General features: G+C 44.0%; 1 protein-coding gene and 2 long non-coding RNA genes across 3 annotated transcripts in view; all 3 read right to left on the bottom strand.

The window, feature by feature from the left end:
* The window catches only part of LOC116967312 (deleted in malignant brain tumors 1 protein-like), a gene marked incomplete at its 5' end in the record, with an annotated part of 96,221 nt that extends 80,658 nt beyond the window's left edge, over positions 1-15,563 (bottom strand). Inside the window, 8 exons of the mRNA XM_033013813.1 lie at positions 8,917-9,027; positions 10,274-10,375; positions 11,292-11,408; positions 12,596-12,907; positions 13,559-13,633; positions 13,711-14,028; positions 14,501-14,815; positions 15,479-15,563. Coding sequence (XP_032869704.1) covers positions 8,917-9,027; positions 10,274-10,375; positions 11,292-11,408; positions 12,596-12,907; positions 13,559-13,633; positions 13,711-14,028; positions 14,501-14,815; positions 15,479-15,563 — 1,435 coding nt within the window. The remainder of the gene's footprint in view (positions 1-8,916; positions 9,028-10,273; positions 10,376-11,291; positions 11,409-12,595; positions 12,908-13,558; positions 13,634-13,710; positions 14,029-14,500; positions 14,816-15,478) is intronic.
* Positions 7,292-12,755, bottom strand: LOC116967487. Its single transcript, XR_004410233.1, has 2 exons — positions 12,596-12,755; positions 7,292-7,792 (listed from the first exon to the last, which is right to left on the bottom strand). It is a non-coding gene; the product is annotated as an uncharacterized LOC116967487 (long non-coding RNA).
* Positions 8,964-11,396, bottom strand: LOC116967485. The gene is made up of 3 exons (XR_004410231.1): positions 11,292-11,396; positions 10,274-10,375; positions 8,964-9,027 (listed from the first exon to the last, which is right to left on the bottom strand). It is a non-coding gene; the product is annotated as an uncharacterized LOC116967485 (long non-coding RNA).
* Positions 15,564-17,042: the final 1,479 nt, after the last annotated feature.

The following is a 17,042-nucleotide window of genomic DNA, read 5'->3' as shown; positions in this document are numbered from 1 at the left end:
AGCTACAATAATCCAGTGGGAATTCCTCTATGGCAGAGGCAGAAATGCTAGTGGCAGATAAACTGAAATATGTAGGAAACACAGTGAAGCCTAATGTTTACATATTATAAACTGAGGGTAATTCAGTTTTAATGTTATTCATGTGTATAAGTCGTTGGAGCAGAATATCGAGGCTACTCAGTCATTCAATAATTTAGTTTAGTTTAGTATAGAGATACTGCGCGGAAACAGGCCCTTCGGCCCACCAAGTCAGCGCTGACCAGTGATCCCCGCACATTAACACTCTCCAACACACACTGGTGACAATTTACAATTTTACCGAAGCCAATTAACCTACAAACCTGTACGTCTTTGGAGTGCGAGAGGAAACCAAAGCACACGGAGAAAACCCACACAGGTCACGGGGAGAATGTACAAACTCCATTTAGACAGTACCTGTGGTCAGGAATGATACCCGACTTCACAAAATGAACAAGTAACAACGCAGAGCTAAAATGAGTTGGGTGTTGTGTTTGTGTACTAGTTCATAATAGTTCATAATGCACTTGAATAATCATCTGACACTGTGTAAAATCATGAGAGGAATAGATCAGGTATATCGAGTAGATGGTCCAGAGTAGGGGAATCGAGGACCAGAGGACAAAGGTTTAAGGTGAAGGGGAAAATATTTAATAGGAATCTGAGGGGTAACATTTTCACACAGAGGGTGGTGGGTGTATGGAACAAGCTGCCAGAAGAGGTAGTTGAGGCTGGGGCTATCCCAGCGTTGAAGAAACAGTGAGACAGGTACATGGATAGGACAGGTTTGGAGGGATATGGACCAAACACAGGCTTCTATTTCTCGTCCTCTTTTTGCCACCCTGGTTATCTTCTTAAGTATACCCACACACTTCTTATACTCGAGGAGGGATTTTCTGCTTAACTATGACATACGCCTCATTTTTCCTAGTCAGAACCTCAACATCTCTCGCCAACCTCTCTCGATTCTCTTAAACTTGCCATCCTTAGTTGTAAATAGATTACCCCAATCCACGCATGTAGCTCCCAGCCTCATGCCACCAAGATCAGCGCTTCCCCATTTTCAGATTTTACCTTGCACCAATCCTATCCTTCTCCATAACAACTTTAACATTAATACAATTATGCTCACTGCTCCAAGGTGCTTCCATACTGACATTTCAGTCACATGTCCTATTTATTTCACAAAGAGGAGGTCCAATGTAGCGCCCCTTGAGTAACACCATCTACATATTGATGAAGAAAACTTTCTTGGACAGATTTAATAACTTATACCCCGTCCAACCCCTTTAAGTCACGAGAGACCCAGTCAATATAAGAGGTTAAAATCTCCCATTAAAGCTAATCTATTATTTAACAGCAACTTAAAATCTCCCTCTACAGCTGATCCTCCAATTCGCGCTGACGAGGGGAGGGGGAGGGGGAGGAGGGGGGGGGGGGGTCTATAATACAGCCCTATCAATGTGATAATTCCCTTCCTATTTCTAAGCTCTGCCCACGTACCTGTCTGCGTAGTACCCCAGAATAGTATCTCTGGTTATGTACTCATTCTTCAAGCAGGCAAATCCTCCCATCTGTCTTCCCTTACTTGCTCTTCTATCGCCCATGTAGCTTCTCAACATTGAAATATTGAGCTGGTAGTCTTGCCCTTCTCTCATCCATATTTCTGTGATGAAAGTAATATCACAGTCCCTAAGGCTAACCATGCCCTGGGTTCAATGCCTATAGCATTGTGATAAATATACAGCAAACCACCATTATTTCTCCTCGCATCTCCTCCCCCCCCACCCCCCCCCCCCCCCCCATCTCTTCCGCACACACACACAGTGCAGGTGAGTCCCTTGCCTCTTACAGGTTCAACAAGATATCCCAATGATCCAGAATCCGCAGGCCACACCTCCTACATCAACTCCCCAAGAACGCTTTCATCTAAACTATCCTTACATTCCAGTCCTCAGTAGCATGAGGCACATGGAATACTCCTGAGATATCTCAGTGTCTCTGATCATGCCAGACTTAGCACAGACATGCACAGACATGCACAGACATACATAGACAGACACACACACGCAGACACACAAATAGACACACACCACACGCAGACACACAAATAGACACACACATAGACACACAGGCAGACACACACATAGACACACAGGCAGACACACACCTAGACACACAGGCAAACATACATGCAGACATACAAGCAAACACACATGCAGACATACAGGCACACACACACGCAGACACACACATAGACACGCACATAGACACACACATAGACAAACACACAGACACACACATAGACGCACACATAGACGCACACATAGACGCACACATAGACATACACTACTGTGTTTATATTGCTTTACATTTCAATCCAATTGAATGTCTAATTCTATTCAGTTTATCTGCAGCGAAGAGCTCTCTGTGGTCTGCCATGACAGCTCAGAGCTGCCCTCTCATGGGCAGTTGTACTTTAGCAGTTTGATTCACATCCAGCTGAAACCAAACCATTTAAAACACCACTTTCCATTTCCCCATAATATCCACTTGGATAGATAGCTACAATAATCCAGTGGGAATTCCTCTATGGCAGAGGCAGAAATGTTAGAGTCTGATGAACGGAAATCTGTAGGAAACACAGTGAAGCCTAATGTTTACATATTATAAACTGAGGATAACTCCGTTTTAATGTTATTCATGTGTATAAGTCGTTGGAGCAGAATATCGAGGCTACTCAGTCATTCAATAATTTAGTTTAGTTTATTATAGAGATACTGCGCGGAAACAGGCCCTTCGGCCCAGCACGTCAGAGCTGACCAGTGATCCCCGCACATTAACACTCTCCAACACACACTGGTTACAATTTACAATTTTATCGAAGCCAATTAACCAACAAACCTGTACGTCTTTGGAGTGCGAGAGGAAACCAGAGCACATGGAGACACACACACAGGTCACGGGGAGAATGTACAAACTCCATTTAGACAGTACCTGTGGTCAGGATTGATACCCGACTTCACAAAATGAACAAGCAACAACGCAGAGCTAAAATGAGCTGGGTGTTGTGTTTGTGTACTAGTTCATAATAGTTCATAATGCACTTGCATAATTATCTGACACTGTGTAAAATCATGAGAGGAAAAGATCAGGTATATCGAGTAGATGGTCCAGAGTAGGTGACTATGACGTACGCCTCATTTTTCCTAGTCAGAACCTCAACATCTCTCGCCAACCTCTCTCGATTCTCTTAAACTTGCCATCCATAGTTGTAAATAGATTACCCCAATCCACGCATGTAGGTCCCAGCCTCATGCCATCAAGATCAGCGCTTCCCCATTTTCAGATTTTACCTTGCACCAGTCCTATACTTCTCCATAACAACTTTAACATTAATACAATTAAGCTCACTGCTCCAATGTGCTTCCATACTGACATTTCAGTCACATGTCCTATTGTTTTCACAAAGAGGAGGTCCAATGTTGCGCCCCTTGAGTAACACCATCTACATATTGATTACGAAAACTTTCTTGGACAGATTTAATAACTTATACCCCGTCCAACCCCTTTAAGTCACGAGAGACCCAGTCAATATAAGAGGATAAAATCTCCCATTAAAGCTACTCTATTATTTTACAGCAAATTAAAATCTCCCTCTACAGCTGATCCTCCAATTCGCGCTGCCTATGGGAGGGGGAGGTCTATAACACAGCCCTATCAATGTGATAATTCCCTTCCTATTTCTATGTTCTGCCCACGTACCTGTCTGCGTAGTACCCCAGAATAGTATCTCTGGTTATGTACTCATTCTTCAAGAAGGCAAATCCTCCCATCTGTCTTCCCTTCCTTGATCATCTTTCGCCCATGTAGCTTCTCAACGTTGAAATATTGAGCTAGCAGTCTTGCCCTTCTCTCAGCCATATATCTGTGACGAAAGTAATATCACAGTCCCTAAGGCAAACCATGCCCTGGGTTCAATGCCTATAGCATTGAGATAAATATACAGCAAACCACCGTTCTTTCTCCTCGCACCCACCCCCCGCTCCCCCCTCCCCCCTCCCCCCTCCGCACACACACAGTGGACGTGAGACCCTTGCATCTTACAGGTTCAACAAGATATCCCAATGATCCAGAATACGCAGGCCACACCTCCTGCATCAACTCCTCAAGAACGCTTTCATCTAAACTATCCTTACATTCCAGTCAGTAGCATGAGGCACAGGGAATACTCCTGAGATTACCAACAATAAAGTCGTGCTTTTTAACTTCTTTCTGATCCTCGTATATTCACTCTGCAGGACCTCCGTCTTCTTACTACTTACGGCGTTGGTATTTCTGGTACTACAACCACCTCTGGCTGCTCACCATCCTCCCTTAGAATGTTCTGCAACCGCGGCGGGATATCCAGGACTCTTGCACCACGGAAACAAAAATACACCTTTGAGTTCCCTTTGCGACCACAGAAACTTCTCGCTAGACCCCACTATCACTATCTCCCATCAATGTAGCCCGGTCTGAACACCAAAACCAGCTGCGCGTCAGATCCGGACTCAGTGTCTCAGAAATTACTGCTGCTGCTTTCTCTTGCGCAGTCATCCACCACAACACTACCCATAATGTGTTTTCATGGGAAATGGCCACTCTCTGCCTGTTCGCTTTACCATTCCTGGTAACCACCCGTCTATGTTCTGCCTGCGCCTCAGGTGACCACCTAACTCCTACGTGTGGCTGTCTCATTTTTTCAATACAATCCTGAGGTCGTCCAGCGTAGAGGGAGGAATTGGGAGTTGGGGATAGAATCTTTGGTGGAAGATAATGAGATAACGTACAGATAATCAGCAGAGGTGGCTGTTTGCTCAAAGTCACACAGTGAGGGTACAAATTAGCGAAAGCAGACGTTTCTGTCTTTATTTACTACGTGTATTATTCGATTAATAACACTATGAATGTACTTTCAGAAACCACCAACGAATTCCTCGGATTTATCTCTTGCAAAATCTACATAGAACTTGCAAAAGGCAAAGGTGAACGTCATAAATACGCGTCTATCGTCATCTGTGGTCACATTGGCAATCCGCAAATGTCAGTAACTGCCTCATAACTTCACCACAAGACACAACCAGAAGAGGGCGCTCTAGGCCCTTCAAACGTTTTGGACCAAGCAGGAAGGTGAATTAAGGTGATCGCATTGATAACCAATTGATTACTTATCGATGACTTTTAAATCTCATGAGATTTCATCTTTCGAATAATCTCCTTTATTAAAATAGTTCTTTTTCGAACATAACACAAAAAACATGGAACAATGAAACACAAAACTGACCGGGCAGTCCACACGTTCTGGGCCACAACATGATGTCAGGCCAAACTCTGAACTGCCTGCACATAACCCATATCCCACCATTCCCCGCATATCCATGTACCGATCAGAAAAGCACTTCACCGCCACTATCGTATTTACCTCTACCACCACCACATATCACAGCCCGTTCCAAGCACACCATCCTCCGTGTAAAAAAATACTCCTCCCTTAAAAATTGCCTCTTTCATCTTCTAACTATGTCCTCAAGTCTTCGACATTTCCGCAGTGAGGAAAAGGATTGGACGCTCCACCCTATCTAAGCCACACATAGATTTGCCTAACATACGATCACAAACAACAGAGCGGTGTGTGGACAACAGATGGTGAGAAACTTGTGGGGAGATATTCAACTTTAGCAGGGACTTTCATGGAGAAAACGTGAAACTGGTCCCAGTGGGAGTTGAACAAGCAGATGAAACAGATGTGGGGTGATTCCTAAAAAATCCAGAGGGGAGGTGAGATTTTCTTCACACCCAGGGAGCGCTATGTTCTGGAATTTGCTCACTGATAGTCCTGTGCATTGATAATTAACAAAGGCTCTCGAAAGAGCATTGTCTACATGTTAATTTGATATAATGAAACAAATTGAAATATGGTCCAGCTGAGGCACAGATGAGAGAGGGCAGAGAAACGGGGGTGTGGGGAGAATGGGGAGGGAGTGGTAGTTATTTAAAATTGGAAAATTCAATGTTCATACCTCTGGGTTGGAAGCTACCCAAGCGAATATGTGGGTAGTTCTTTCAGTTTGCATGACGCCTCACTCTGGCTATGGAGGAGGACCAGGACAGAAACGTTTATGTGGGAACGTGAAGGAGGTTAAAATGGTTATCCACCGGGAGATCTATTAGGCCTTGGAGGATTGAGAGCAGTTGTCCAGAAAACGGTGGGCGAGACTCTGCTTGGTAAAGTTGATGTACAGGAGATGGCATCAAGAACACCGGATACAGTAGGTGAGGTTAGAGGAGGTGCACTTGAACATCTGTATTATCTGGGAGGACTGATGGGGTCCCTGGATGAAGGCAAGCGAGGAGATATAGGCACAGGTATTACATCTCCTGTGGTTGCAGCGGACCGTACTTGGAGAGGGGCTGGTTTGGGTGGGGACGGAGTGTGAATGGAGGTTATGTGGAGGGAGAGGTCTCTGCGACCAGCAAAATGGAGTGGAAATGGGATGATGTAACTGTGGAGAGAACGCATTGGAGGTGACGGAAATGTCGATGATGCGTTGGTTGCGGAGGCTGGTGGGGAGAAAGGTGAGAATCATAGGAACTCTAACCTGGTTCCATCTGGAGGAAGAGGAGACGAGAGCAGAAATACGGACCACGAAGAAGACCGATGAGGAATCCATCTATGACAGCACGGGGAGGGAGGGGGGTGTGGACAATTACGGCATCTCGGATGCCCTAGAATAGAAAGGCTCATCTTGGGAGCAGATGCGACTGAGACGGAGGAATTGAGAGCAGGAGATAGCGTCTTTGAAAGTGGTAGAATGGGAGGAAATGTGGAATAGATTACTGTGGTAGTCAGCAGGTTTGCAGAACACATACGTTTGGCCTTATTTTACTGTTTTCTCTCCCTATATGACCACTTGGTTACCGATTTCACGATTTCACAATTGGCATACAATTATAGATGCCTATTTCCATGTACTTACTGATGAGAATTGGATTTTGCAAATTCAAAGTAAATCGTATAATCTGACTTATTATCCAATGTACATTTATCACCCTGGTCTTGAAAGGATGTTTCCCGCTCATTACTAAGCTTTCACAATTAGACTTATGTTCTGCAATGTCTAGCCTGTGTCTTTAGCTCACATCTTGAGACCACGGGCAAACAACGTGGTGCTTTGTTTTAGTGTCTATGGGATGTGTATGTATGCTCGGACAAAATATGAACACATTAATATCGAATTCCACCTGAAGTATTTATTATGCTTGTTCAATTCTTACATTGAGCGAGATTGAAACAGTTCATTACAAACACCAAAGCAAGGTAAAGCATGATAAGAACAAAGTAACATTCATTTTAACCTGCACAATCTTAAGCATTTACATGGAATGTATAAAAACGCTTACAAATTCAAATTAACACGCGTTTATTGATTAGGAAAAAAAAGATCTTTCTTCCAGAAGAAGAATGACGATTAAATATGTTTCTCTACACCTGTCCAGAGAGCAGTGTATACATGTTATCTTCCAAGCTTTAGGGCAAAAAAATCAAACCAAGTGGTTTAAAATGAAGTCAAAGATTCTGCTTGTGATAAGTTGGCGAGTGATATCAATGCTGTGAAGATCTGCTTGTCGATCTTGCAAGAAAGGTAAAAGGCACGTGCTGTCTGATGAAACGCCGAGCGTTTTCCATCATTTCAAGACAGGCTTTGGAAACAAGGTATCATGCTAGATTCACCTGGGAAAGAAAACAAAGCAAATATTATTGGGCCAGCTAAAATCACGATTTAACATGAATAAAAAAAGGATTTTCGTAATATTCGAGTCATGGAGTCATACAGCCCTGAAACTGGATAATTGACTCAACTCGTCAATTCCAACCAAAGAGCCCCCTAAACTGTTCCCTCTTGCCCGCGTTTGGCTCATATGCATTTAACATAACCTGCCCATGTACCTGTCCAAGTAATGTTTAGAAGCGGTTACATTGCCTGTCTCAACCACCTCCAGCTCGTTCCACATATCGTCAACCATCTGAAATAAAAGTTTACCCTGTCACCTAAAATCTACCACTCTCCCCTTAAACCTAGGTATCGTAATTCTTGATTTCCCTCCTCTAGATAAAAGGCCCTATCATCTGCCCTATCCGGTCCCCTCAACATCTTATACACCTCTATTAGATAACCCTCAGCCTCATACGCTCCAAGGAACAATGCCCTAATCTGGCCAGCCTTTCCCTTGATCTCAGCCGCTCAAATCTTGGCAATACCCTTGCAAATCGTCTCCGCTCTTTTTTCAGCTTAATGACATGCTTCGTGTAGCAGGGCGACCAAAATTTGGATGGAGAAAGGGCCGTGCAACAGAATAGCCAGCAGTCCGGTTTTTATGTACAACAATTCATTTTGTGTGCGGTGACTAGAACTCGTGTCTGTTGGAGTAACTCAGCGGGACAGGCAGCATCTCTGGATAGAAGTAATGGGTGACGTTTAGAGTCTAGACTGTTCTTCAGACTGAGATGTTGTTGTGTAATTGGTATCTGGACGGAGAGAGGACCGTGTTGGGCCTGTGAACTATTTAACGTTGCTCCAATCCGGCGCTATAATTGGTGTTATAGTTCAAGTCCTATTCGCATTGAGAATATAAACACACAATGAATGTTTCATTCAATTACACAGCTGGCGGTCGAGTGGTTTATCTTCAAAGTCAAATTGTTGATGTTTTAAATAGAATTCCCTTACAAGTTATTGAGATCGCCTCTCTATCATTTCACGGCGAACATGGTCGGACACCTTTTCCCTGATATGTTCTGATTAAGAACAAAATGAATTAAACTAGGAGAAAATGGGAAGCAAAACATGCACCAACCTCGAACACTGGAGGAGGTTCCTTCAGGGAGTTCGCTTGTTGGATATGCACTACCCAGAGGGTCGCTGGTGTAATATTCTATTTGATTCATGGAATCAATGGATCCAGAGACTAGAAGTCAACGACACAGATAGTTATTAGACATCGGGCTAAATTGGGCATTGGAGCAGAAGACACACATTATTCATCGTCCCAATGACAGTATCACGGATATGACATATGACATAATGGTGCAATACTGTCAATCTCAGGGGCCCCATCTAATCATGTCTATCTGTCGGCTTCATTCAACACACTTTTTTTGGAAAAGCACCCTGGCCATGGATTTGAGGCTGACTTCAGCATGGTGCAGATTCCTTGACTCGAGCTATCTTCACACGATCCACCTTGAACATTCCCCTCCCACTAACCACAGGTGATGCAACACCTATTATTACACCTGCTCCTTAATCTCCATTCAGGGACCTAAACGTCAGTCTCCATTATTTCACTCCAAGCTCTCGATGTACCCTCCTTTACCTACGTGATGCCAAATGCAGACGAGGCGACCAGATTCTGTCTGCCAGGGACAGCTGGATTTCAATTCCATTCCTCATTCCCATTCGCCCTCTCTGTCCTCCACCTCCTACATTGCCAGATTGAGTTTACATGCAAGCTGGAAGAGCAGCACTTCAGGTAACGCTGACAATCCGATGGTGTAAATATTTAATTCTCCAATTGTCACCCCACTTCTCTCTCCTGATAATCAACCCTGGCTCTCTCAAACACAACATTCTCTCCACTGAGCCTGTCCCTCGCTTCCCATTTCCTGGCCTCACCTCCACCATCTCCATCAGCTCATAACCGATCCCTATCTGCACAGGGTCCACTATTTCCATCCCCCTATTTCCTCTCTACCCACTATCTTTCCCAATGTTTCTATATTTCAGTTGTTTACTTTTATTTTCTCATCAGATTCCACCATCTGGAGCTCCTTGTCCTCCCTACAATCCCCTCCAACCATTGTGGTCACCTCCACTCTTCATCCGCCTCCCCAAATGGATTTGTCTACAATTCCACCCCTCGTTGCATACATCCACCTGTCATCTACCAGAAACTTGTGCAGCATTTCCTCTCGCCACTTTCTATCAACCATCTCCGCTCTACTCCAGACATGAAGAAGGGTACGGACACAAACGGTCATCTGTACATTTTCCTTCATAGATTCTGCCCGACCCACTGCGTTGCTCCAACAGTTTGCTTTTGTCCGATGTATCTGTTATAATGTTTATCTTTTTACTCAATGACCATTAATACGGTTATTGGAGTGGAGGGGATATTTATCGCTGAAGAACGAGTATCGAGAACAAATACACACTTGAATCATCCATCTGACTGAACTTGTTTCCAGGAAGAGTATCGTCAATCTCTTCATAAATTGCTTCGTAAAAGCCAAAGCCCCCGCCTCTCATCTCTGCATCTGTTGAAAGGAGAGTGTGGGTTAACTTGTGGATTTACACGCATAGTATTTAACAGTTAGTAATTTGCGTATGACATGTAAAAAAATATGAATTTATGATATTCAAGGTGAACTGTTGATGAGCGTTAACATTGAAGAATTACACTAGAGGTCTAACGGCTTCTTGCAGAAATTAGCAAATTCTACGAACACCAAGAAGATCACAGCTAGTGTGCATTAGTAGGAAGCAATTCCGCATTTCTGTTCCGCCACGACAATGCCGTTCAAAGCCTGATTGCATTCTCAAATACATACGGATGATACATGTGTGGCACTGGGTGATCAGCAGTTGAAATTTCCACAGGTTTGTCAATTTAGGAAATGGAAGACAGATTGTGTTGCATCAAATAAATGGAAGGAGATTGGGAATAAAGCATTGCAGGATCACATAATGTGAGGAAAGAGCAAGCTTGAGATGTGGTGGATAGAATCTAATCAGAATGTTCGCGGTTGAGCAGCGCATTGAACAGGATGTTGAATGGAATGTTCTTCTTCTTGCGTATGGCGTGCACAGCCTAAAGTTGTCGGACAACTTGTTCTATTTGATTTTATTTGATTGTGCACGCCAGGTTGATTGCATTCGTCGATACAGGGCGGACAGAGTGGAGGTTGCAATCTCCCACCCCAATGGAATGTTGAACATCAGTCAAGTGAACAATTGATGGAGGAACCCAAACAATGATCACATTTAACATTCCATGCTATTACGACAAATTGCTCTTTCTAATAGGAATCATGGAATACCTACACAATGCTGCACAGTTGCCTTTGTTGCTCAAAATGCAAGAAAGAAAAGAGTACATGGAAAAGCGAATGAAAGTCCCTTCACGCTATGAAATATTGTCTGGAATAATAACGCTGTAACGTTGAACCTCACCTCTTCTTGCTGATTGCCTCCGAGCTATTATCACCAGTGTGACAAATTCAGCGATGAGGAGGATTCCGAGAGTTGTGCAAACCACAACAGCCGTGGAGGGCGGCTTCTTTCCCAAAACTGAAATTGAAATTCATGGATAAACGGAAAACAGAAGCAGTTGGTCCAAACTGAAAAATTTCTACATGTCATTGATGAATTTTAATCGCTGGTTGTGCATCTTGCCTTGCTATAAATGTTCCCTAAAATCCGGTCATACATTGCACCAGAAAAATGGCTGAGAGGAAAACAATAAAAAGCTCAAATCTCTATTGTATGGTGCGGTGTGGTATCAATAGAAAATATACTAGAATGTCCTGATTCCTCACCAGTGACGCTCTGTATCCAGACAACAGCTGCAATATAATATTCAGGCATAATGTGCATCCACACTGCTTGCCACAGACTTCAATGCCATAAATTCCAAATCAGAAGAACACAAAGGATATGGAAGCGCATGCCTATAAATTCCTGCATGATATGATGCTGTTTAAAAAAAAAAACGGCATCTATAATATGTACCACGGGTAACATATCAAGACTATTTCATAAGTTCATAAATTCAGAAGCTCCAATGTTCTCGGAACAGAATAAGGCCATTTGGCCCATTAATTCCACTCCGCCCTTCAATATATCTTTCCCTCTTAACCCCATTCACCTGCTTTCGCCCCATAAGCCCAGACACCCTTTCGACAACATCTTGCGAAAGAGCAAGCACTGATTTCACTGACTCGACATGCCACCAAATAGAGGAACACTCACTTACAAATCGAATTATCTTGGTTTCTACACATAATAAGTGAATTAACAGCCATTAATGAAAGGTCCGTAATACTCACTGAAAAGCGCAACATGATTCCTAATACCAACACTTCCTGAGGAGAAAATACTGCAATCAGCCCAATCTCCTGTCTTGTCACAGAGATATATGGCTGGAGCTGGACATCATGATTTTTAGAATTTTGCAAGTACTGTTTCACATACTGCGTCAGCCAATTTGAAAACCATCTATTATGTTCTCAGCAATTAACAAACAGCAGCAAGCGAATATCAGCACAGTCAGCATAGTGTGCAAGTGTAATGGTCAACATCGCATGAATAACAAATACCTGAAGTGCTGGAGCCAGAGGGAATCAAAACTGGACGTGGACATTGTAAAGAGTATTTAGCAACGTCATCTCTTTAGATTTTCAATTAAAAAACTCAGATATTTTACTTATGAAATTGAAGGGGTGTAGAGATCGGGGAATATGCCGAACGACACATACCAGAACAGGTGACATAGACATCTTCCTTGTGATCACAGTCATGTTGACCGAGCGGTGAAGCCAGACAACGGGACAGGAATGATTCACTTCCCGTGCATTTCACTTCATCCAGCCAGATATCACCTGAGGCCGGGGCAATGGTCGCCGCTCCTGGAGTCCAAAGAGCAAAGCCACAGCCCAACTGTCTGCAGACGACATTGGCATCGGGGAGACCCCAGGAGTCATCACACACCGTTCCCCAGCGGTTATTAAATAATATTTCAACCCTTCCGGAGCAATTGTTGCTGCCGCCATCAACCCGCAGTTGTAGATCTAAGTGAAGTTAAATTAAATACTCAGTTAAAAATACGTGTGTGCTGAAGTAACTCAACGGGTCAGACAGCATATCTGCATGACATGTGCGGGTGACGTTTCGGATCGGGACCCATCTTTAGACTAATTCTAGTAAGAGGGAGTGAAAGAGGCTGTAACAGAGATGAAGGCGGGTCTAATTTAGGCAAGTGATATGTGGATTCAGGTGTGTGGGGGGGGGGGGTGTTCATTGACAGATGGGTGCACAAAGGTTAGATATGAAAAGAGGACAAAAGGCTGTAATATAAGGAATGACGAGGATGAAATGTGAATCAAGAGGAAAGGATAAACGTGGAAACGGACGGATGTGGTTGGGGGGGGGGGGGGGTGGAATTGTATGTGGGTGGTATATTTCATGTGAAGGAGCGAAGAATGAGTTTGGGAAATGATGCCAGTGCACATTTGGAAGAAGGACTGTTCACAGTACTTGAATCAAAACGCAGACATAGCTGGGATCCATGCAAGGACCCATGGCTACACGTTTAACGATAAGATCGTGAGAGAAGTCTAAAGATAAGTTGTTGAGGGTTCTCAGCTATTTAGTTTATCACTCATTCATCAAACATCCGGGGTTGACGTCATGCTGACGGCGTAAGTACTAGAATGACTCGCCTGGTAAACGGCGAGATTTAGATTCATTTCCTCCGTCGCAGCCTTTCCCGCGGGTTGTCTCCGGCATTTCAGCATCTGTTGAGAACAGTGAAATGTTGACGGATTTGCGCGCGTGTTTAATCTGCCATCGTATGCTGACTTTCCTGTGTTACCTTTACATGAAACGCCTGCATCCTCCCTGTGGTCACAGTTGTGTTGCCCCCAAGGGTCAAACTGGCACTGCCAAAGGGCTGACTCGTGCGAGCTACATTTCATCTCATCGATCCATATGGGCCCAGAACCTTGTCCATATTTATTGGCGTCATATTCAATATATTCGAGGGGTCCACATTCTAATTGTTTACAGATCACTTCCGCCTCCACTCTATAGAGCTTCTCGAAGCACACTGTTCCCCACGTCCCGTTGTACCACACTTCCACTCTCCCTTCACACCGCCGGCCTCCGTTCACCAGGCGCATCTCTTTGTGTTCTGTGAAGGGAAGAGAAGATATACAGGTCATCATAATGTGTCCATCCCGCAGATAGCAAGAAAGAGGCATGAGAAAGATCTGATTCAACAAAAACAGATGTCGCTGGAAAAACTCAACAGGGACTGGCAGTTGGGAACAGATTGGGTGAAGATAAAAATCGTAAGGTCAACTGTTCTATCAAGCAATTCCCACACCCCACCCCCATGTTTTGTGACCTGGGAGCTGCAGCCAGTCCCAGGTCGGCTCGCTTGCCCCAGGTCTGGCTGTTGCGCCCTGGTCGGGGGGGGGGGGGGGGGGGGGGTCAGTTTGGTGTTGGTGAGCAGAAGAAAACATGCAGACTGAGAGAAAGGACTTTATTCCATTAACGAGATTCAATGCTCGCATTGTTTGCGATAAATCGTTGAATACATGTCTGGAATGCAGGTTCCCACTATAAGCTGCAGAAAATCAGCAGACCGAACGTATCCTTACCAGAACACTTCACTGTCACATCTTCCTTATGACTGCAATCGTGCCGACCCCACGGTGCGGAGGGACAGTTCCAGAGGTATGATTCGTTACCCGAGCATCTTACTTCATCCAACCAAATTTGGCCTTTACTTCGTCCACAGAATCCCGGAATTTTATCTTCCACGGCATATCCGCAACCTAGCTGCCCGCAGACCACGTTAGCGTCGTCCAGATCCCAGGAGTCATCACAAACTGTGCCCCAAAACCCATTGTAATAAATGTCCACTCGTCCAGCACATGTACTTCCACCCCCAGACAGCCGTAATTGGAGATGGTCTGTTGAACAATTACAAGGAGGTTAATCACACAATTGCAATGTACACCCATCACCCCACGTTCGGCCGCGTTATCCCTCGGAAAGGTACCCCGTGTTGTTACACTCCACGTGGAAGTGTTTCTTGTCCAGACTTCTCTCACACACGGCCCCTCACACTCACCATCGCCTGTTCCCTGGACCTGATGGTAATGGAGAGGGCCCATAGTATACGTGGACAATCTCTATACGTGGACAACCTCCCACTTTACACCCAAATGGGTAATCAATCTTTGGGGTGGACTCGATGGGCCGAAGGGCCTGTCTGCATGTTGTATCTTTAAACGATATTATAACTTTCTCCAGGCTAATATATCAATGTGTGTGTGCTTATGTGTGCATCTATATATATATTTATGTACAGGTGTGTAATATATATATTTATATACAGTTGTGCAATATCAATATTTATCAACAAACGATTTAAGTTGGTAAATTAAGAAATGTTATTTTGGACCTTTGATTAAATTGACCAGAACGGATAAATAAAGCGTTCTTCATTTTCCGTGCTGTCCCAATTGACAAGTCGAAACCCCAGATGGCAGAAATGCCAATACAACTCGAAATTTCTGGAGTCACTAACAATCATTACAAGGTCTAATTTGAATCGTTATGCCAATATTCACCTGAGCACAGGACTCCAACACCGATGCTGTCGCTGGATGTCTGATTCAGCGTAAATGTGCTGCAATATCGGAGCTGCGACTCGTTTCCTTCACAGTGAACGTTGTTCACCCACACGGGCAGCTCACTCTCCCCGTACCTTGAGGAGTTGTAGGCGAATATGGCGGAGCCGCAGCCCAACTCTCTGCAGACCACGTTGGAATCATTGATGTTCCAGGCGCTATCCTGCACTCTCCCCCATCTACCATTATGGTAAACCTCCACTCGGCCATCGCAGCGGCTGCCCCCATTGCTCAATCTCAGAGACCAAATTTCATCTAGAATACAAAACATGTTGGGTTAAAAACCATTACACTGAAGACAAAATATTCCATAACTTCTCAACATTTACCTGTTCAGCTATTAGTTTCAAGGATTATTTTCTGCATCAATTGTCCACATGTCATATTGGCAGATAAACTGCATAGAAACATTCTGTCTACATCAACATAAAACAATGCCGAGAAACCTAAGGGCCTCACCAAGAGAAATGGGCCCAGTAACAAGGAATAAACTGGTTATTGAATAAATGATAACCACCAGCTCATGCATTGATCTAAACTGAATCTAACTGAAATAACTGAATAGGCATGCTGAGACCAGTCCAGCGCCTGTTCCTCGTATAGGCGGGGTCTTTTCAAATCTCGTTTTACCTTTGTTCTCTTTCAGTAAAGAAATGCATTCCTGAACCGATTTCAATATCATGAACAAATATTTTTTCCATTTCTCATTCCATATTGCAAATGCTGGTTTGAACCGAAGATAGACACACACATCTGGAGTAACTCAGCGGGTCAGATAGCATCTCTGGTGAAAAGCAATAGATGACTGAAGAGGGGTCTCGACCAGAAACGTCACCTTTTCCCTTTCTAACGCTGTCTGACCCGCTGAGTTATTCCTGCTTTTAGGGTCAAGCTCTTGAAAGAACCACTCAGCCACTTCAAATTGCATATCTCATTCTTCCTACAGCCTCTATCTCTGATCACTACAGCAGATGCAATTAATGTATATCTGTGTATTGTAGCAGTGAACCGAGAATTAGAACCCGACTGTACAAATCGCCATCATTCTCACTCCTTAATAAACAGTTCTTATCCTTCGTACTATCCTTACTATGTTCACTAGCTACACTCTCTCAGTTACTATCCATAGAAACAATTTTATGAACTGCAGAATTCTGCACTGCATACTCAAATTCAACCCCTCGATGTATGACAACGTTGGATAACAATTGGCCCCTGCATTCCATCAGTGGGGGAAGGGAAAGGCGGCACCTGAAGATAATAGACAATAGACAATAGATGCAGGAGTAGGCCATTCGGCCCATCGGGCCAGCACCGCCATTCAATGTGATCATGGCTGATCATCCCCAATCAGTAACCCGTTCCTGCCTTCTCACCATATTCCCTGACTCCGCTTTCATTAACAGCTCTATCTATCTCTCCCTTGAAATTATCGTTCTAAAAAGAAAATAAAGATGGTCGTCAGGAAACGGCAGATGTTTTCAATGGTTAAAAGAGTCACCGT

This window comes from Amblyraja radiata, chromosome 39 (genome assembly GCF_010909765.2).
Source record: "Amblyraja radiata isolate CabotCenter1 chromosome 39, sAmbRad1.1.pri, whole genome shotgun sequence".
NCBI classification, from domain to species: Eukaryota; Metazoa; Chordata; class Chondrichthyes; order Rajiformes; family Rajidae; genus Amblyraja; species Amblyraja radiata.
This window is presented reverse-complemented; position numbering and strand designations above follow the sequence as displayed.